Genomic DNA, 23,106 nt, shown 5'->3' with positions numbered 1-23,106 from the left:
ATAAATGATCAACAATTTAATTCTGAATTTTCTGCCCAGATGGAGCTTATTGGCAAGTTGCTGAAGAGCTTCACTTCACTCTGGAGGCAACAGCGTATGCCTTACTGGCTCTGGTAAGAGTAAAGGATTTTGATGCGGCAGGAAAAGCAGTTCACTGGCTTAATAGGCAGAGTAGTCCATATGGAGGTAGTGGCACTACCCAGGTTGGTTTACAAAGGTTATTTTTTCTTTCTTTATATATATATATAGTGGAACCTCGGATTACAAGCATAATCCGTTCCGGAAGTGGGCTCGTATTCCAAAACACTCGTAAACCAAATATAATTTTCCCATAAGAAATAATGGAAGCTCAAATTATTCGTTTTACAGCACAAAAAATAAATACATAAAAAAAATTTATACAAAATATAAAGTAAAAATAAAACAAATTTACCTGCACTTTAATTTTTAAAAAAAGTAAAAATAAATGCAGACAGATAAGTGTTTCCGTTTATGCGTGCAGGCGCTGTGTGTGTGTATGTAATTTGTGTGCACACACACACAAACACATTAACGGCTGTTTTATCTGAAAAATTAACAAGGAACATCGCTAGTCACACTCGTGTGAGCGCATACTAACGGAATCACTGCTGTAAAGTAAAAAAAAAACAAATAAACCTGCACTTTACTTTTAAAAAGAATTGCGACAGAGCAGAGTTTCTGTGAGGAGCAGAGTGTGTGCGTCTGTTTGTGTGTGGTAAGCCAAGAGGAGAAGGAGGTGGGAGGGGGGCTGTAAAGACGAGAATGTGTGTTTGTGTGTGTGTTGGTGTGAGTGAAGGAGCACAGTGTCAAATTACGCGCATGCACACACACACACACATATATATATATATATATATATATATATATATATATACACACACACACACTCGCCTTTACAGACCCCCTCCCACCTCCTCCTCCTCTTGGCTTCCCACACACATAAAATGAAACACGACAGGCTGATACAGAAAGGGAGAGAAAAAATTGATTTTTAACCTCTAATGAGACTTTCTTTTGATTTACACGTGCGCACACATGTGTGTTATAAGTAACAGTACATGCGCACTGTAAACACGCACTTACAAACGCAAAATAAAATATGTTTCACACACACACATGGTCAAAGTGTTATAGTAAACAGTACACGCGTGCACGGATGTTGATTATACCACTAAGAGACGAGCACTAAGACCCAGCAAGGGAGACGATTACCCACAATTCTGCAGCACAAGAGAGAGAAAAACTATTGGCTCAGTTGTTATCACGTGACACTCGGCGTCAAAGCAAGAAGCGCATGCGTGATACAGTACATGATACTCTGTAAACCAAGACAATGCTCGTCTAAGTCACAATTTATTAAAAATCTTTGCTGGTCTTGCGGAACACTCGTAAACTGTTACTCGTAATCCGAGGTTCCACTGTATATAATTTTTTTTTTCTTCATGGTGGATCATGAAAATCAGTTCTGATGTGGATCAAAGAAAAAGATAAAGATTTAATCTTAAAAATTCTGTTAAGTATTACCTTCTATAATTTACTATTATGAAAGGTTTACACTGATCGGCCATGGTATTAGCACCACCAACAGGTGAACTGAAAAACATTGAATATCAAATATACACCAGTAAAGGGTGTCACCTGAACACCCAAGTCTCTATGTGTGTGAAAACTAAAGAGCAGCCTGTCTGGCCCAATCTCACAGAATGCACCACAGTTTGCTGTGTATTGGGTTTAGGAGGAGCAAGAGTTTAAGGTTGTTGATCTAGGCCCATATTCAGGAACTCATTCCTAAGAGTGATGCAATTTTGGTCCTACTTTTAGGTGTAGAAATAAGAGCAATTTATCAACTTTCATAAAATAGGAAATCACTTCTATCTCCACCAAAATGTAGGAGAGGTCCAGTGGTGTCCTAACAGGCTAGGATTGGTGACTCTTAGTGTCCTCAATAGTGATGTTACCTACTTTCCTCACTGAAAGTAAGACTACTGTAGGAAGCTTCATAAATAACCCTTATGTCCTACTCAGAGTTAGGAGTATTACAGTACTTGTCTTAAATGAACTTTTAATGCTCAAGTGCTTGGAATGATTCTGAGACATTCAGAAAATATGGGCCCTAGCTGCCATATTTAGCTTTTACATAAATGTAATATGCTGACAAACAAGTCTGATCTATTGAAGCTCCCTCTTAAAACACATAAATAATCTGCTGCTAACAGAGTTCAGTGTATTTTACCAACATCCTTTAGTCTTTTATGATTAAAAGTTAAGTTGTTTGAATTTATGAAGAGTTGAGAGGATGATATCTCAGTCTGAGTTTGTACTTAATTCCTTCTGCCTTTTACATGTCAACTAGTCAACCATTATGGTGTTCCAAGCAGTGGCTGAGTACTATAAGCAAGTAAGAGATCGTCAGAATGTTGACTTGGATGTGGAACTGAGTGTGAGTGGACGAAGTCGCCCCATCGCATGGAAGTTCAGCAAGAGCAATGCACATCTAACACGCACAGACAAGGTTATTAACAGACAAAAAAATAAACATGCATTTTATTATACTTTTGCTTTTTTAAGCAGCTTTATAAAAAAACATACATTACAAGCTAGAGATCATACGTTGCATATGTATGAAAACACAATAAGCTAAACTGCCTTGATTCAGCCAGACAATACTGTAACAGTAAATCATTCATAGGCCATGCCCCAAGCTCCACGCTGTCATTACACCAAAAAGCACAATATAGCCCACACACAATATATTTTTCCTGGTTAAAGAAAAAAAAAAATTCAGAAATACATAGAATATATATATTTTTTTTTACCAGAATTAAACAAGTTCTATGTTGTGCAGTGTTAAAAGTTCTGACCACAATTTTGAAGACTAAATACCAGATTTCTGTGTCTCGCTGTTTACAGGTTCAGCTCAAGCAAGAGTTTAATGTTACTGCTAAAGGATCTGGTGCTGGAGTTCTCAAAGTGAGTATTCATAGATGCTAGAAGTCATTTGTTTTTTATTTGCAGTTTATTTAATCAGTAATTATTTTTTCCCTTATAGGTGTATACACTTTACTATGCAAGACCCATAGAAAAGAAGAGTGACTGCACAAAGTATGATCTATCTGTTCAAATGAAAAGGGAACAAGATGGTAAGTTTTAGTTAGATTTTTTTTTTTAATCCATGCATTCAATTTTATGCAGCAATTATATATTTATTTGTGGTGTCAAAAGTGTACCATTTTTTCATTCCTCAGTATCAAACTCAGATGCTGAAGAAAGTTACCAGGTTATTATTGACCTTCTGTAAGTATATGGAAAAATAACTGCCATGCAAGATGACTTTATACTTTATTAAGACCTCCGTAGTTATTTTAGGTTAGGCCTCCATTTGCTTTCCAAACTTCACCAGTTCCACAAGGCAAGGTGTCTGGTCCATGTTGACATGATTGTATCATACAATCCTGCAGTTGGCACTTTTCAGGGGCCTCACTCATCAAGGCATTTCTGTCTGCACAATAAGTGTGTCTATGCTGGACTGTCTCTGCATAATTTTATGCACTGCTCTGTTGCCACATGATGATTTTAATTGTATAAATAAATATGTATACAGGTGTTCTAAATAATGAATTAACTTTTTTCCCCATATTTAAATCCATCAATCCAGGTTTAAGGATGAAAACAGAGATGCCACCATGACTGTTTTGGATATTGGCTTACTGACAGGATTTGTAGTGGATGAAAATGACCTTACAGAAGTAAGCAGAAATCTGGCAGATGCTTTCAGATAGTTTTACCCTTGTGACAGTAATTCCTGTACAATAAGCATATAAACACTTTGAAATAGGGAACATGTCTGAGACCTATATATTCTTATCTCAGCTAACCAGTGGAAGAGATAAATACATTCAGAAGTTTGAGATGGATAAGCAGCTTTCAGAACGAGGCTCCCTCATCATTTATATAGATAAGGTACCTTAACTATTTTTTTACATTTGCATTATAAAAGTATCATTAAAAGTGTTATGTTGAAGCTAATTTTCTCTCCTGTCAGGTATCACACACTAGAGCAGACCGGGTTGTTTTTAGAGTGCACAAGATAACCAATGTAGCTTTGCTCCAACCTGCTGGTGTCACCGTGTATGAGTATTATTCTCCAGGTAACTGGTGTGCATACACACATACACACGTACGCACATACAGATCCAACCAAGTCCACACCGACATTTAAGTTAAATGTTTGCATTTTTTATAGGGGAACACTGTGTGAAGTTCTACCATCCTGGAAAGAAAGATGGAGCCCTAAACAGATTGTGCAGTGACCAGGAGGGTCTGTGTCAGTGTGCTGAAGGTAAACACATTCACAGCCGATAAATCAGTATAAGGGAAAGATATCAAGAAAATGTCTCATAAAATCTGATTCCAACAGCTAATTTTACTTATTATCTAAAGAAAAAAAATCACCAATGGGATATTTGGGTTTGCACGGACTGGAGATGGTCAGACATTTTTTTGGAGAACCAAAAAAATAATAATAATAATGAAAAGGAATCTACCTATTTAGCAACAGTTTATATTTTAACAAATGTAAGACAAGAACACTAAATGAGATTAGTGCTTAAATAATATTTTTAATCACGACTAAAGACATTTGTGATATGTGACTATGAAATTAGTAACAATGAGCAGCTTCAAAGCAAGAGTCCCAAAACTACAGAGAATACAACGTAGTTAATGGGTGTTATTCCCTGACAGAACCCATCTGTCCAAAAAAGGCAATACTTCAGAGAGACACAGGTGGCTCAGGACATTTCTTTCTGGTGGGGCATCTTCTCATTTTCCAGCAGAGAGCCTGTGGTGCAGGCCTTTAGGGATGGTTAGGGATTAGGAAAGGGGATTCTTGTCAGTCCAAGCATGGGGCTTGCGATGGAGCAGGAATTTATTGTAAGGATGAAGTTGGGTCTTGGTAAGCAGGTGGAAATGGGGCTTAAAACAGAAACTAAGCTAAACTAGTGCAAGGGGAATAGAATGGGGCTTGGGACAGGGCAAGCCAGGATAGCAGGGTGATAAGTACAACTCTTTCATTTAGGGGATCCTGCATCCATTCTACTTCATGCAAAGCTGGTAGTGCAGTGCAACATGTGTCCATATATCTATATAATGATCTCACTTGCATGCTACTGAATAGCGTGTAGCTGCCACTATTGCTCCTGACCAACTGCCTTTGGATTCGTCTGTGCAGTGTTTTAAAGAAAGCATGCCTTGTGACCAGCTGGGAACCTGCCCTGCTCTGCTGCATTGCTCACTCTGCAGCAACACTGTCCTTCCAGAGAGTATTGTAAGATCTTGTATCTTTCTCTCCCATGTGCTCCATACCATTTCTGGCTTGCCGCCACAACACAAGGTGGCTGCCTGCAAAGTTTAGTTGCCTTGTGTGTTTGCTTATGCCAGACCTCTGTCAAAGAGTCTCACAGGGTTCTCTGTATTTCTTGATTATGCATGGTCCTCTTGGGTAATCAGCTTCATCGTAGCCTCCCAAAATATATATATATATATATATATATATATATATATATATATATATATATATATATATACATTTTAAAATTTTGTTTTAAATTTATTGATAAGTAATGCTTCCTATTACATTCTTGTGATGGTAAGGGCATAAACAGCTGGTTACTTAAGTATGAATTCCTCTGTAGACCAGACCATGTCATTTTATTCCAGTCTTCATGGTCTATGCAGTCACAAAGTCACAAGCCTATGAAGACCACACATACTGCATCAATTAAGGGTGTGGAGCCTGATATGATCAACAGTTAAAAACATGAATGATACAAGATTGGACTGTGAAACTAGGAACAATGAGCAGCTATAAAATAAGTCCCCAAAACACACAGAACACAAAGTAGTTCATGGGTACAGACTCCAAGGGGGTTATCTCTCTTAACCATTAAGTGGTTAAATTTAAATAATTAAGCTATGGAGGTGAGGGGGTTCATATTTGTGAAAATGAATTTTAAAAAATGGTCTGTACTCCCTATAACAGAAAACTGCAGTATCCAGAAGAAAGAGAAAATTGATGAGAATGAGCGTGATAGGAAAGCTTGTGATGTCGGCATGGATTACAGTAAACACTTCACTATTGCACTTCACACACACGAAAACAATAGTGAATATGAAAAACAATAAAAAAATTTATATATTATAATATTATAATAATGTTTTACTGCATGAATTTTGTAGTTTACAAAGTAAAGGTTCTGAGTCTGGATCTGAGCCCAAACACAGATTTCTATGAAATGAAGATTGAAGAGGTCCTTAAAAACGGTATGTGTTATTTGGGTGTATGACAGTAGATTACAGTACTATATCTTTAACAGTGCTTTACTCACACCAAAAGATCTACAATAAACCAGTGCCAGGATTATGTATAACCATGAGGTTTACAATTCATTATGCAATGTGACATCACAAAGAAAGGCTGGTAACAGCTGGTATAAAGTAAAAGGTAACCAAAACTAGCTTGTTTATCAGATATTCTACATCTTTTGCACTCGGTTTATATATATTTTTTTTACTGAAGCTATGTGTGTAAGTGTTTGCATACATCAGACCAAACAAACCAAAAACAAAACAAAAATTCTGCCCAGGTTTTTACAAGTTTTGGAAATGCTGAATAAAATTCATAGTTGCAGATGGATGTACAAGTCATAAGAATAAACTCCAGCCATGGTTGGGTTTGATTTACAATACCTGTTTAATGATTTAAATTTAATAAATGCACATTTGTCTACATGAAGTAACCAAAAATTGCTTTGGCCAGATAAATACTCAGAATAATAAGATAGATAAGATAGATTTTTTTTCTGCCTCATTTTCTTTAATTTACCTTTATCTTTTGCATTTCATGCATGGTCCATAGAATTTTTTTTTTCATAATTTGAATTTCCACAATGCATGTTTTTTTTGTTTTACATACTTCTGTCATGAACCTTCCTCTGTTGTCTGTGTGTGCGTGGCATAATGTGCAGGAGGCGAGCTGGCGGTTTAGGATACGGCTTTTATTTAAGCACATAAAATAAACACAGGCATAAGTTAACTCAAAGTAAAATAACTATAAGGACAACAAAAGCTAGACGCCTGACTGTGCTCCAGTCAGGCTCTTTATAATCAACTTAATTATCTCACCTCGGTTCAGGTGAATTCCCACGTCACCTGACCAAGGTGCAGTCTGGGACATGCAGTCCAACTAAAACACTAACTTTAACATAAAACAAAACAAACCCAGGCGCCTTGGCGCCCTCTAGGGGTTAACCGTAAAGCTGGAGCGACGCTCGCTGTGCTGGGCGGCGGCGGAGCTGGAGCGACGCTCGCTGTGCTGGGCGGCGACGGCGGCGGAGCTGGAGCGACGCTCGCTGTGCTGGGCGGCGACGGCGGCGGAGCTGGAGCGACGCTCGCTATGCTGGGCGGCGGCGGAGCTGGAGCGACGTCCTCAAAGCCAGGTGGCGGAGGAAGCAGCAGGCCGGCCTGGAAGTCTGGCTGAGGAGCCGGAGCGTCGTTCGCTGTCTCCATCGGCGGCTGCTGAGCTGGCGCGATGTCCTCAAAGCCGGGAGGCGGAGGAAGCAGCAGGCCGTCCTCGCAGCCCGGCTGAAGCGCTGGAGGCGGCAGATCGGCAGTGCCGCACACGACGCTTGGCGGCTGTGGAGCGGGAGCGACGTTTCCCACGTCTGGCAGAGACGGCGGCTCGTCGACCTCCGTGTTGACTACAGCCGGGAGCGGGAGGAGAAGCGCGTCGTCCAGATTAGAGAGAGGGAGAGTGTCCGGAGCTACAGCGCAGTTCTCTCGAACCTGGACGAGCAGCCTTTGGAGTAGCGCCACCTGCTCCCGCAGGTCGGAAATGCGCTCTCGGTTTAGCTGTGCCAACAACGTGTAGTCCTCCTCCGTTAAGTCCACGTCACCGTCCTGCCAGGCCTCCTCGGCCCGTGCCTCTTGGATGGTGGTTGGGACCGTGTATCTCCCCGCTGCCTCACCCTTGAACGGCGTCCGCCGAATGGCGAGTCTGCAGCCTTCCCAGCTCTGCCGCGCTCTTCTCTCTCGCTGCTCTTCGCTGTTTTCCAGCCAGTCCGCTGGTTCGCTCAGCTTGCAGCCTTCCCAGCTCTGCAAGAGCTCTCTCTCCCCTTGCTCCTCGCTGTCCTCCAGCCATTCCGCCAGCTCGGGCGAGATGGTGATAGCGCCCCCCCCCAAAAAACGTCTGGGGGAGCGACCTCCGCTATGCCACTACGACGGTCTAGCTTTCTGTCACGAACCTTCCTCTGTTGTCTGTGTGTGCGTGGCATAATGTGCAGGAGGCGAGCTGGCGGTTTAGGATACGGCTTTTATTTAAGCACATAAAATAAACACAGGCATAAGTTAACTCAAAGGAAAATAACTATAAGGACAACAAAAGCTAGACGCCTGACTGTGCTCCAGTCAGGCTCTTTATAATCAACTTAATTATCTCACCTCGGTTCAGGTGAATTCCCACGTCACCTGACCGAGGTGCAGTCTGGGACATGCAGTCCAACTAAAACACTAACTTTAACATAAAACAAAACAAACCCAGGCGCCTTGGCGCCCTCTAGGGGTTAACCGTTACAACTTCGTGTACTCATAAATGATGAGGCTTGGCACAGCTCATTTACATTTACATTTAGGCATTTGGCAGACGCTCTTATCCAGAGCGACTTACATTTTTATCTCATTACACATCTGAGCAGTTGAGGGTTAAGGGCCTTGCTCAAGGGCCCAACAGTGGCAACTTGGTGATTGTGGGGTTTGAACCTGGGATCTTCCGAACCGTACTCCAATGCCTTAACCACTGAGCTACCCCTGGCCCCAGCTCATCTGCATGTATTAACACCCACAAACCTGCATCAGATTTTCTCAATAAAAAAAAAATCGATATGAAAAAAAGTTTCTAAAGCAACTTTATACAGTGCTCTGGATAAGTGTGTTTGCTAAATATTGCAAAGATAAAAATAAGAAATTATAACTCTATTATAACTATATGTTATCCAGTGTATTATTATTCTATGTGCATTATATGATCTGAAGTCTAATATGAAATCAGTTAATCTTTTTATGAGTAAATTTATAGTTAGATTCTAAGTAGGCTGGGTAGGATACAAAGGGTTCTTTTTTTCTAAATTTACACAAATGTCTGTAATTTTATTTAATTTGTACAAATATTTATACTAATGATTTAATCATACATATACTGATATGTTGATAAATTTAGCCCATTAAACATATTCATCAATTATAAATGAATAATTGTAAAGCCTTGTATTGTTTCATTATTTAATGTTTAATCATTGGCAAATTGCCATGGTGCTAGATTTTTTCAGCAATCGCATAAGCTGTTTTCTTCATTTGATTCAGGACAATAATTTAAATCTTCGGGAAACATTTTTTTTTCTTTCTTTATTTATTTTTCCCTTCCAGGTAGGTTTAAAATAAATACATAAATAAATAAATAAATAAACATTGCAGGTAAAACATATTACTCAATGCAGCAAGGATCACAATACAGGCTCTTAAATCGTTGCTTATTTGAACCAAAAAGTTATTTTTTGACCAAGTAGTATATTTAAATTCATTATAATTTGTCCAATTATATTTGAGCCTGTGAAAACAAAGACATAATTCCTAAATGCAATAGTTTTAAACCTTTTGAATTAAATATGAGACTGCACATCAATCAAATCTTGACTGCTTTATTGCAAATTAATTTTAGTGATGTGCAGAGACAAATGACAGAAATTAAATTGTCCAAATGTCCAAATAAATTGTCCAACTGTCCAAATATTAATTGACTTTTGACATGTAAACGTGTGGGCTTGTACAAACTTTTAAGTGAGTTAACTTGAAAAAAACACACTCTGCTTACAGAAAATTAAGTATGGGCAATTTGGAGGCCAGTAGACTAGTAGGCTATGGCTGCAAAATACAGACACATGCCATAGTAGCTGGAGTACATGGCACTCTGACTTTTTAAATATTATGTAGTATCTGGTAACACTCAAAAAGAGACAAGAGAAGTTTCAAAATCACTCTTAAGATCAGGCATTCAATGTTTTTCGTTTAGTGATTTATGTTCTACATTCTAAAACAATACTGGAAATTTAAAAAGTAAAAATAACAAATATGAAATTAGGTAATTAAGTACTAACAATCCATTGCTATTTTAAAACAGGAAGATCAGTGAATTTGCTAAACCCATCAAGTTCAATGCTTTACAGAGGATAAACAGATCTCAATATCAACAGTTCAAAGGACATTATTGCATATTTTGGACGCCTTCAGCATTATTTTACGAAAGATCGAGAGAAGGAAAATTCCAGGATATCTCTTAAGATCAGGCCTTTCCCTCAAATTCATGTGTTTGGGTTTATTCAACAGGTTCTGAAAAAGATGTACATGACAAAGTGAGGAGCTTCATGCGTCATGCTAACTGCAGGGAGTCTTTTGGATTCGAACGAGGCAAGAGTTACCTTATCATGGGCCGGAGCATTGACCTACCAAGGATAAACGGAAAGTATGTTAACCCATCAACTAATCACCAAGGGCATCATGGGATACAATTGGTGTAGTAAAAGAGGGCAAACATGAGTTTCTGTAATTTTTAATCATGCTTGATTAGACCCTCATTTGTATAATTTTCAATTTGTCAGGTTTCAGTACATCTTGGGTGAGCAGACGTGGATTGAATACTGGCCAACAAAGCAGGAAGGACAAACCCCAGAATACAAAGACACCTACATTGGGATCAACTCATTGGCTCAAATGCTTACCAAATTTGGATGCACTACATAGGCATGTACAAATGTGGCCATTAAGAATGCCGCAATTTTGCACGCGGCGTGCCACGACTTGCTGCAAGCAACATTAGCGAATTTAAATAAATGTGTTGCGCTTAACTGAATATCCGCCAGATGGTGCATGGAAGGACTTTATCTAAAAGCCAGACCAAGTACAACAAAGAATTGTGTATAATTAGTTAGCCTAAAACTATTTTGTTTTTAATGCTGAAGCAAACATGAATTTTATTTTGTTTTACAACAAATCTTGTATGATGAATGAGTGTATATGTGCTTCATATTGTTTTCATAATGATGAAATGAGATGCCCAAATTCGTGCTTTAAAAGTTTCTTATATAGTTTTTGTAATGTCTCAACAGGGACAAGACATGAAAGACATGAAAGACATGAAATGCCTCGGTTTAAATGGTCTTGAAATTAATTTAATTTCCTGATAGTAGGCTGTTTATTAGTAGTAGTGTTTACTATGCAAATGTCCTGATTCGTGAATATGCCAACATATCTTATTTAAAACGTAAAAATGTGTCGACATTATCAGAAGACATGACTGAACAATATATATAATTTTATCAAATTAAGTTTGTGTAAAGCATTGAATAATTACTTCATCCATTATTTGACCACGGTTGGAAATAATAGCTGGAATGTCATTGTGAATTTATGACGGAAATAAAGCTGTTCGTCGCCCGTGCGGAAACCCACTGCTCGTGCTTTCACTTTACAAAAGGCAGTGTTTTGATCAAAGGCTGATAAACACATGTTGTACAGTATATACACGTGACAGCGCGCCCAGTTATTGTAACCCCTCTTCTCACCTTTGATGTAGGTGTGAAGTTATCAAACCGGTTTGATAAAATGCCTAAAATGTATTTTGCCAGAAAAACATAGGATAAATAAAAAAAAATTGTTTATTGGTACCAATTAAATCAGACTTCATAATTACTTTGAGTGTAATTCACAAATTTACTGAATATATTATGTTTGTATGTGTTTAGGTGTTTGTATGTGAATATATTATATAAGTGTGTGTCTGTGTGTGCGTCTCACATGTGACATTCATATGAAATGCAATTCTTGATAATTGTTGATAAGTGTATGTTGATAAGTTGATAAGTGTATGTTGTCAAAGTATTTGTGGACATATAATTAGGAGAAAAATCTGCTCTGGGTAATCTGTTAATTTCCTCCTAATGTTCTTTGTATAATCAGCCAAAATTTCTTACATCTTCTGTTCAACTCCTTTTCATGTTCCTGCCTTAGATCAACAAGATCCTTCATAACGTCTCGGGGTACTTTGCTGTAACCCTGTTCCCTAAAAAGGCGGGAACGACATGCTGCATAAAAACGCTATGGGGAATGTCTTTTCATGTTGCCGGTTGTGAAGCATGTGTGTACCAAACATGCCAAATTTTGGCTTATATAACCTCGGTCAGGTGACGTCATCTGATAAGACGCACCTGCAGGTTATAAATAGGAGTGAGCCGGCAACATTCCTCAGATTGATTTGTCTGAACAGACGTCCGGTCACGTGGGCAGTGCGGCATTGGGACGCAGCATCTCGTTCCGCCTTTTCAGGCCTTTTCTTGACTAGCCCAGGGGCAAAGTCCAGGCAGGATGGGAAGACTGACAAGGCGCGCAGATCTCTAATCCTCTTGAGAGAGGTAATGGCCATAAGAAAAAGCATCCAAAGAGTCAGAAGTCTGTCAGGCGCTGACTCTAGTGGTTCGAAAGGAGTGTTAATTAGACCTTTGAGCACGATAGATAAATCCCATTAAGTGGTCGTGGCTCTAGTGGGTGGCCTCAACCGTTTAGCTCCACGAATAAAACGGGCAACTAAAGGGTGTTTTCCCACAGTAACCCCCTCGATTGGAAAGTGGCAGGCTGAAATAGCGGCCACGTACGTCCTGAGGGTACTAGGGCACAAGTCCGAGGACAACTTATCTTGCAGGAACTCTTGCTGCACTGAAACAGTTCGGCAGTGGACTGGGTCTACCTGCTTCGTCATGCACCAACTTTCGAAAACATTCCATTTGCTTATTTGGCATAAGCTTTCCTAGTGGAGGGAGTTCTAGCAACTAGAATAGTGTGAATTACGCTGGCTGGGAGACCAGCTTAACTTAGTTGGTCTCGTTCAGGGGCCAAACGTGAAGGTTCCAAAGCTTGGGTCGGGGATGAAATATTGTCTCCTGCGCCTGAGACAGAAGATCCTCCCTCACTGAAATCATTCAAGGTAAGCCATCGAGAAGAGATATTAGATCCAAGAGGCGCACTATCAGTTGACGGACCCTCGCCAGGACTCCCGGGAGCAGAGGTATTGGAGAAAACGCATAAAGGCGTAAGGCCATAAGGGCCACGTATGGGCCAACGCGTCCAGACCTAGGGGAGCTGGATGAGTCAGAGAGTAGTAGAGGGAACATTGTGCTGTCTCTTGGGAGGCAAAGAAGTCTTACACTTCTGCTGTAAAGAATCTTTCCCAGATTTTGCTGACTACGTCGGGGTGGAGTTTCCATTCCCCGTGTGTCACAGCTTGTTTGGACAGTAAATCTGCTCCCACATTCATGTGCCCTGGAATGTTAATCGCCCTGAGGAACAGGAACTTGTCCTGTGCCCAGAGCAGAACCTGATGCGCTAGCTCATTTAAGCGGCACGAGTGCAGTCCGCGATTTATATAGGAGACTACCGCACTAGAACATGGTAGCCTCTCAGCTGCTGGAGGAAGTGCTGTAGGGCCAATAGGGCCAGTAGGGAGTCATAATTTTAAAGCAATTGATGTGCTATGCGGGAAGATGACCTCTCCAGCGCCCTTGGGCTGGACGGCCATCCAAGACTGCACCCCAGCCAGTAAGTAAAGCGTCTGTCGTTAGCATTTCGCGACAACAAGACAGACCTAGAGTGGGATTCAAGGTGAGAAACCGGGGTCTGAACCACATAGAATGAGTACGACGTCCTTCGCGCGTAACCCTTATTTGCCTTCGGGGATTGGCCCTTGTATGAAATCCCCTGGCTCTTAGCCACAACTGAAAAGCTCTCATGTGCAGAAGGCCCAAAGGTATCACTGTGGATGCAGCTGCCATGAGGCCTAAACATTTTTGAAAGTGATATACAGTCACTTCTAGTCTAATTCCCTTGAGGGTGCTGAGGATGGATTCGACACGAGCGGGAGACAATTGTGCCCGCATAGTGTTCGAATCCCATTTGACACCCAAGTATGTTGTCCTCTGAGCCGGAACGAGAACGCTTTTGGTAGAATTGAGTTTTAAACCCAGCAAATGGAGATAAACTAGGACGACATCGCGATGTCGGAGCGCTACCTGGGGGGTGCCTGGCTGCTGACGCTCTCCTTCTGTGCCTTTCGTCTGGTGAGAATCAGATCTGGTCGAAGCTGAGTGGCCGACGGCTGGGTGGCCGACGGCCTCAACTCTTGAGCACGGTGTGGGAGAAATTTCCCAAAAGCCTGTTCATACAGCTTAGCTTCTCGGAACCTAGTGGCGACGGAATTCATAGCGTCGCCAAATAGGCCGGAAGGTGAGACAGGGGCATCAAGGAGGAATGTTCGATCCTTTTCCTTGATTTCCTTGATGATTTCCACATGTCTTTCTGCGGTCACCAAGGAGGCCATAGAATGGCCGATTGCACGGGCTGTCTGTTTAGTCGCACGCAGGAATAAATCAGTAGCCCGTCGTAATTCATTGAATGCTTCATAATTCAGTGTGCCGCTCGTGCTCAAATCTTTCAGCAGATCAGCCTGATACGCCTGCAAAACCGCCATGGTGTGCAAGGAAGCGGCGGCCTGACCTGCTGCTTGGAACGCTTTCCCTACCAGTGTAGAAGAAGTTCTACATGGCTTGGAGGAAAGTGTTGGTATCCTTAATGAGGATGATGTTTCAGGAGAGAGATAGCCCGCAAGCGTCTCTTCTATCTGGGGCATCACCACATGACCTCGTGTTTTTGAATCAACGATATTTGAATAAAACGATGTTCGAGAGTCGATGGTACAAAAATACGGCAAGGAAAAGGATTCCTCCAAGAATGAGATAACTCGTTATGGAGGTCATCAAAAAATGGGAGAGAGCGGAGTTGTGGCTCCATCTCCTGGCCACCCGACAGAAATCTGTCATCTAATTTAGATTGTTTTGGGTGAGCCTACTCCTGTGGCCAGTCAATATGCAGTCGTTCGCCTGCGTGGGTTATGACTTCGAGCAGTTCCTCGTATTCCCTATCATCTTTAGACGATCGTTCTGAGGAAGCTACTTCCATTTCCACAGAAGCAGGAGAATGAGTCTCTTCAACACACCCGCGAGAAGCACCGGAGTGCGCTCGTGAAGTGGAAGAAGAGACTTCGGGATTGGGGGAGAGGGCGAGAGAAAGGAGAGACTCCTTCTCTCGTGCCTCGGCCAGATCTGCTTGTGATCCCCATGAGTGCAGCGCGGCTCGTGGTTCCCTAAAAAATGCGGGCGAAGCAGCTTCATGGGGAGAAGATCACAGTGCTCACAATCTCCATTAAGCCCTTCAAGAGCGTGCTTCTCACCCAAACATTCGAAGCAGAACGTATGCATATCGCCCTCCGAAAGGAAATTTTCGCAAGAAGGAGGACATCTAACTCTAAACTCTAAACATATTATCTGGTGAGTTTAATGAGTTTAATTCTGCTTGTTTATATTTTAGTATGCTTTTGCTGACACACACGCGCACAATGTGGTGAAGAAAAAGATCTGAGGAATGTTGCCGGCTTACTCCTATTTATAACCTGCAGGTGCGTCTTATCAGATGATGTCATCTGACCGAGGTTATTTAAGCCAAAATTTGGCGTGTTTGGTACACACATGGTTTACAACCGGCAACATGAAAAGATATTTCCCATAGCATTTTACGCAGCATCGAGTGTAGCCTTTGAAAGGGAACAACCTTCAGCAAAGTGTGCAGCCATGGCAGTATTGAGTGCTCTCCTTTGGCCTGCATTGGGCCCCAACACTGTTCAAGAGGTCCATAAAGCAAGCATGATGGCATACCTAAAAAAAAAAGTGCCACCTGCAGCTGGCCGAAGCACAAGGGAACATGGGAAAACATCAAGGAGATTTGCACCTATTCACAGTCAAAGACAAAAAAAAAAAAACAGATACATACTTTCTTGGGGGTAGCAAGTTATTACTACAGATTTGGGCCTAATGTCTCCTCTATCCAATAACAATGCCAAAACATGTGACAGATCCATGGATGAGAGAGCAAGAGCATTAGATCAGTGCCATCATTAGTTCAGCACTGAATTTTTCTGATTTAAAGTACAGGACATTTCCATCAGGCGGTGCAGGACAAGGGGACAGCGCATTATTAGTAATATTCACCACCCTAATCACAATCTCTTTTAGTGGCTGCCATCTGGCAAGAGACTCCGGTCACTCAAGGCGCATACTGAAAAACTAAATGGCAGTTTTTTTCCATCAGGCTATAAGGGCATTAATCACACAACCTCATCAACAACTAATAAATTTAGCATTAAAGTCATCTTATCACAATCGCAAAAATTTGTATAACTTTTATATAATATTTTTCTTTTTATTCTTTTTTTTGTTTTTATTTTCTATTTTTAAATAATCTGCACAGTCTGGAGATTGATACAATTGCATTTCATCACTGTTGTACTTGTACAACCATGTGTGTGACAAAATTCTTGAATCTTGAAACCAGTCCACACTGTTACAGAACCACATTGTTAGAAAAAGCTGCACGTGAGATTGTGAAAGTTTTGATCAAATCTGTGAAATCCTGTAGCATAACAAATCTAAATCATAAGACAAAAGGGGAAAATGAAGGACTGAAGCAAACCTAAAAACATGAAAATCTGTTAACAATGCAAGAGAATTGTACAAGAGAGCATGCTGTGCTTTCCTAAATGTCATGAGAAATCAGCTGTGAATGACAGACTGGTATGTGGGAGGGGCAGTCCAGGAGCATGGAAAAAAAAACATTGACAGCCATGCAAAACATGACCATGTGCAAAAAAAAAAACTTGACAGCATGGGAAAAGGCATGGCAGCAGCTCATGAAAATATTGTGGAAACATGACAGCAGCAGGTGAAGAACATCCAATCTTGTGAGCAGGAAAGTCATGCCAATGGAACAAAAATAGGCATCGAGCGAGAGGGTCTTGCCATTAAATGGGCTGTAAAGGAGCTAAAGTACACTTTATTCTGCTGACCAATCCTACCCCATCTACAGTGGATGGCAGGGGCTAATGACACCAACCCGTGCATCACCTGCTGGTTCCTCTCACTGAAGGTTCACACATTCACAATTTTGCACAGGGCCGGAGCACAACATGGTAATGTAGATGGCCACTTCAGGAGTCACATGCCATTTTGCCCCACATGAGCTTGAAACTGGGGTTGCTGTGATGGTGAGCCTACAGCCAACACTTTTGTTCACCTGAGCATAGTCTAAGTTATGACAGTAACAGTGGTGTTCAAAATAAGTGAGTAAAACTCCATATCCATATAATAACTTTTAAATTAAATCACTTAAATGCATTGGACACCCTGCACATTCTATTCTGAATCACAACATGAAGAAAAATGTGCTAAATGTATTATTAGTTTAATGTAAGTGAAGAAAAACAAATATTAGTCTGTTTAAAAAAAATAGCAGTGTGGAGTTCAATTAGAGAGGCAAATTATTCTGTGAAAAACAGTTCTTATGTTTAGGGAGCATTCACTTTTTTACATAGGGCCAGGTTTTAACATATTTGTTGCTTAATACTGAAATCATCATTTAAAAAAATAGATCCTATTGCTTTTTTATCTTTTAGCATGCTTCACTTCATCAAGCAGGTTTTATTTAAGATGATTTTTTTTTCCATTCAACACGTATGGGAGTAATCAACCCTGAGTGTGGCAAGTGAAATTTAACTCATTTTAAAATTTAGCAAGGGGCACAACTGCATTTTATATTTACTCATGTGATATTTAAATTTGTTTAATGATTACAATCATTTAAGGTTGACAAACATAAAAGAAATAGGAAGGGGCAAATACTTTCTCATGGCACTGTATCTATCTTCAGACAGCTGAATTTATTTTTGTGTTTGTGCGTTTGTGTGTGAGTGAAACAATTACCATATGGTGATAAAAAATAATGAAATAAACCTTTAAATACTCGCTTATAAATGCAACAACAAAAGTAACTGAGACCATCAAAATAAAACAATTAAAAACAGGGCATCAGAATGTACTGTACCCCTCCCCCTGCAACATCTGATTGGCTGGTGTTATCCCTCATCTAGCCTATGTTTGGCTGGTATTAAATGTACAAGCAGGAGGGGTGTTGTGGGGAATACAGTTGGATCATGCATGAATGTGAGTTACTCAACAAAAATAAAATCTGCAGCAAAACAGAGTTTTACGCATACCGCTCCAACTGCACCAAGTAAACTGACTAGTCTGTTTGGGTCTGCCTCCGTGTTACTGTACATGTCAAGTGACTGACAGCAGAACGCCGTATATGAGGAAATGTATGTATGAAGATGATAGGCTCCAGGCTCCCTGTGATCCTGAATGCAGGATTAAACGGTATAGATAATAAGTGAGTATAAATTTAAGAAATTAAGCGTATTAATAAATATATATGGATTGACAATAAAACAGAAAGCATAAAACAATATTTATATCAGAATTAAGAATATAGATTAACATAGGATAAAAACTGACCTTAATAAAATGTTAATATAACTAAAAGAAACATACTATCTAACTATTATGAATTAGAAGGTAGCATAAATAAATGCGTTGTTAGTTGAAAACGTTATGTGTTATGTAATTAATACATTGCTGGGCTATCCATTCAGGTGGCAACAAAGAGAAAAGTCTGGGTGGTTGTGATCCTGGATGATGCTACATGCTTTCTGCAGGCATCATTTGTGATATATATCTTGGACGGATGGGAGCGTGCTGCCAGTGATGCTCTGTGCCGTTTCCACCACTTTTGCAGTGCTTTCTGGCTTTGGCTGGAACAGTTCCCATACTGTGATACGTCCCATCAGCAGTCTCTCGATGGTGCACCTGTAGAAGATTATAAGGGTGCCTGTCTTCATGCCGAACTTCCTCAGCCTCCTCAGGAAATAGAGACACTGGGGAGGTTTCTTAACCACTGTGTCAGTGTGTATTGTCAGAAAAAGTCATTTGTGAAATTGACGCCAAGGAATTAGAAGTTGTTTACTCTTTTAACCTCTGCACCATCGATGCAGATAGTGAGGGTCCAACCCTATTCCCCCTATAGTCCACTATCATCTCCATTGTTTTTGTGACGTTGAGTGAGTAAAAATAAGTAAAAGTAAAAATAAAATATCTGTACAGTACAAAATATACAATATAAGAAAATATATGAAAAATATAGAAAAATAAGAAACAGCTGTACAATATAGAGATATAGAGTTTTATGGACTTTTGTGTGGGAATAAAGTTAAATATTATATATATATATATATATATATATATATATATATATATATATATATATATATAGTGGTGTGAAAAACTATTTGCCCCTTCCTGATTTCTTATTCTTTTGCATGTTTGTCACACAAAATGTTTCTGATCATCAAACACATTTAACTATTAGTCAAAGATAACACAAGTAAACACAAAATGCAGTTTTTAAATGATGGTTTTTATTATTTAGGGAGAAAAAAAATCCAAACCTACATGGCCCTGTGTGAAAAAGTAATTGCCCCCGAACCTAATAACTGGTTGGGCCACCCTTAGCAGCAATAACTGCAATCAAGCGTTTGCGATAACTTGCAACGAGTCTTTTACAGCGCTCTGGAGGAATTTTGGCCCACTCCTCTTTGCAGAATTGTTGTAATTCAGCTTTATTTGAGGGTTTTCTAGCATGAACCGCCTTTTTAAGGTCATGCCACAACATCTCAATAGGATTCAGGTCAGGACTTTGACTAGGCCACTCCAAAGTCTTTATTTTGTTTTTCTTCTTTATGTTTTTATTTTGTTTGTCATTGTCCTGCTGCAGCACCCAAGATCGCTTTAGCTTAAGTTGACAAACAGATGGCCGGACATTCTCCTTCAGGATTTTTTGGTAGACAGTAGAATTCATGGTTCCATCTATCACAGCAAGCCTTCCAGGTCCTGAAGCAGCAAAACAACCCCAGACCATCACACCACCACCACCATATTTTACTGTTGGTATGATGTTCCTTTTTCTGAAATGCTGTGTTACTTTTTTACGCCAGATGTAACGGGACACGCACCTTCCAAAAAGTTCAACTTTTGTCTCGTCGGTCCACAAGGTATTTTCCCAAAAGTCAATCATTGAGATGTTTTTTAGCAAAATTGAGACGAGCCTTAATGTTCTTTTTGCTTTAAAGTAGTTTGCGCCTTGGAAATCTGCCATGCAGGCCGTTTTTGCCCAGTCTCTTTCTTATGGTGGAGTCGTGAACACTGACCTTAATTGAGGCAAGTGAGGCCTGCAGTTCTTTAGATGTTGTCCTGGGGTCTATTGTGGCCTCTCGGAGGAGTTGTCTCTGTGCTCTTGGGGTAATTTTGGTCGGCCGGCCACTCCTGGGAAGGTTCACCACTGTTCTATGTTTTTGCCATTTGTGGATAATGGCTCTCACTGTGGTTCGCTGGAGTCCCAAAGCTTTAGAAATTGCTTTATAACCTTAACCAGACTAATAGATCTCAATTACTTTTGTTCTTATTTGTTCCTGAATTTCTTTGGATCTTGGCATGATGTCTAGCTTTTGAGGTGCTTTTGGTCTACTTCTCTGTGTCAGGTAGCTCCTGACACAATTTAAGTGATACAGGTGTGGCAGTAATCAGGCCTGGGGGTGACTACAGAAATTGAACTCAGGTGTGATAAACCACAGTTACGTTATTTTTTAACAAGGGGGGCAATCACTTTTTCACACAGGGCCATGTAGATTTGGAGTTTTTTTTTCTCCCTTAATAACGTAAACCTTCATTTAAAAACTGCATTTTGTGTTCAATTATGTTATCTTTGACTAATAGTTAACGGTTTTTGATGAGCAGAAACATTTAAGTGTGACAAACATGCAAAAGAATAAGAAATCAGGAAGGGGGCAAATAGTTTTTCATACCTCTGTATATATATATATATATATATATATATATATATATATATATATATATATATATCAACTAAACCAGACGAAATACGCAAGTTGTCTAGAATAACTGAGTGTGTCCAGGACATAAAATATTGGATGACCAATAACTTTCTTTTACTAAATTCAGATAAGATGGAGATATTACTTATTGGCCAAAACCCAGTACACAACAGCTTTCACAATTCAGCCTGCATTTAGAAAGATGTACTGTTACTACTAGCTCAACAGTAAAAGACCTGGGCGTAATATTAGACAGTAACTTTAAAAATCATATTTTCAATATCACAAAAACAGCCTTTTTCCATCTTAGAAATGTCGCCAAACTCAGGAGCATCCTATCCATATCTGATGCAGAAAAGCTAGTTCATGCATTCATGACCTCCAGACTGGACTATTGTAATGCATTACTAGGTGGCTGTCCTGCATCCTCAATAAACAAGCTTCAGTTAGTCCAAAATGCAGCCGCCAGGGTTCTCACTAGATCCAGAGATCCAGAAAATATGATCATTGAACCCCAATATTATCATCCCTGCACTGGCAATCTGTTCAGTTTAGAATTAATTACAAAATAGTATTACTTACATACAAGCCCTTAAATGGTTTAGCTCCTACATACCTAACCAGTCTTCTGAAACGCTACAATCCACCATGCTCCTTAAGATCACAAAACTCCGGGCTTCTGGTAGTTCCCAGAATTTTTAAATCTACAAAAGGGAGTAAGGCATTTTCATATTTAGCTCCAAAGCTTTGGAATAGCCTTCCAGACAGTGTTCGGGGAGCAGACACGGTTTCCCAATTCAAAAGTAGACTCAAGACGCATCTCTTGAATCTGGCATACATGTAACTCATCCCATAACCTCATACTCCAGTACATCTATCCTGAATAGCAGCTACGCTAATTCTCTCCATCTGTTCTGTATTTTTCTACCCATCCTGAGGCATCAGGAGATTTTGCCAGCTTCAGTAGACAAAGGCCAACCCTGCAAAGGTTTCTGAGGCATCCAGAGAAGGACCAGCTCCAGCTGGATTCTGCTTTATGATGGTTGGAGCTACACATCCTGCTCCTGAGCTCCCAGTGATCCAGACCCTATTTGCCCTCTGCACCTAATGACTCATCCTTAAGCTGAACTGGACTTCATGTTAATTTCAATAACTTCTGTTATATTGAACTTTCACCTGCACAACACAGATGATGTTATTTCTATCTGTTTTTACCCAAATAAGGATGGGTTCCCTGATTGAGTCTGGTTCCTCTCAAGGTTTCTTCCTATTGCCATCTCAGGGAGTTTTACCTTGCCACCGTCACCGTCACCCTTGGCTTGCTCATCAGAGACATTTCATTCATCATTCATTCATCACATTATTATCTAGACACATTTTTCTCACACATACTTCCAAATATTTTCTTTTCTAAAAAATTCTTTCATTTTTGTGAAGCTGCTTTGAGACAATGACCATTGTTAAAAGCACTATATAAATAAAATTGAATTGTATTGAATTGAATGGTTTTAGCATTCATGAAAAGAAAAAAAGGACTGCAATCAACTGATTTACAGTAATGTTTGTTTTATTTAACCATAGTTTTAAATCACTGTCATTGGTGTGTTGGTGTGTGTTTTCTCTTCTGTAACTGGTGCTCTGTTGGTATGCTCACCACTGTCGTTCCAGATTTTAATAATGTGCTGGATGCTTGAGTTCAGGCAGTGTAAATGTTATATCCACTGTAAATGTTATATTCTATTATGACTTAAATAAAGCCAGGCCCACTGCGACCTTGTATACAGAATAAAGTCATATTGGTGATGAATGAGTAAGTAGACTTATAATGGAATCATAGAAAGACCTTTTATTTGATAATTTTATTTCAGATCAGCTTTCACATTTTAGGATCTTTGCTAAAGTCAGTGATGAGTACATTCACAATCACATTTATATTTTATATATCCATGCTTATGTAGTGCATCCATTTATGTTAAGGTTTTCAGCCAGCTTATTGATTCCATCGTATTTGTCTTTATATTTAGAGGTTTTACCTTCCTCCTTTGTTGGCCAGTATTCAATCCATGTATGCTCACCCAAGATGTATTGCAACCTTACAA

At 39.9% G+C, this 23,106-nt stretch overlaps 2 protein-coding genes across 2 annotated transcripts in view; one reads left to right on the top strand and one right to left on the bottom strand.

Annotated features, from left to right (window-relative positions):
* LOC128506545 (complement C3-like) overlaps positions 1-10,892 on the top strand; it is a 29,416-nt gene extending 18,524 nt beyond the window's left edge. Inside the window, exons 29-41 of the mRNA XM_053477041.1 lie at positions 40-203; positions 2,375-2,533; positions 2,932-2,991; positions 3,071-3,161; positions 3,267-3,315; positions 3,677-3,767; positions 3,892-3,981; positions 4,064-4,169; positions 4,265-4,360; positions 6,062-6,142; positions 6,259-6,342; positions 10,456-10,591; positions 10,728-10,892. Of these exons, the coding sequence (XP_053333016.1) occupies positions 40-203; positions 2,375-2,533; positions 2,932-2,991; positions 3,071-3,161; positions 3,267-3,315; positions 3,677-3,767; positions 3,892-3,981; positions 4,064-4,169; positions 4,265-4,360; positions 6,062-6,142; positions 6,259-6,342; positions 10,456-10,591; positions 10,728-10,869 (1,349 nt within the window). The 3' untranslated portion in view covers positions 10,870-10,892. The remainder of the gene's footprint in view (positions 1-39; positions 204-2,374; positions 2,534-2,931; positions 2,992-3,070; positions 3,162-3,266; positions 3,316-3,676; positions 3,768-3,891; positions 3,982-4,063; positions 4,170-4,264; positions 4,361-6,061; positions 6,143-6,258; positions 6,343-10,455; positions 10,592-10,727) is intronic.
* Positions 10,893-22,613: 11,721 nt separating this feature from the next.
* LOC128506540 (complement C3-like) overlaps positions 22,614-23,106 on the bottom strand; it is a 48,376-nt gene continuing 47,883 nt past the window's right edge. The window contains exon 42 of the mRNA XM_053477035.1: positions 22,614-23,099. Coding sequence (XP_053333010.1) covers positions 22,958-23,099 — 142 coding nt within the window. The 3' untranslated portion in view covers positions 22,614-22,957. The remainder of the gene's footprint in view (positions 23,100-23,106) is intronic.

This window comes from Clarias gariepinus, chromosome 18 (assembly GCF_024256425.1).
Source record: "Clarias gariepinus isolate MV-2021 ecotype Netherlands chromosome 18, CGAR_prim_01v2, whole genome shotgun sequence".
Lineage (NCBI taxonomy): Eukaryota > Metazoa > Chordata > Actinopteri > Siluriformes > Clariidae > Clarias > Clarias gariepinus.
Note: the sequence above shows the minus strand (reverse complement) of the source record. Positions and strands in the feature narration are given on the sequence as shown.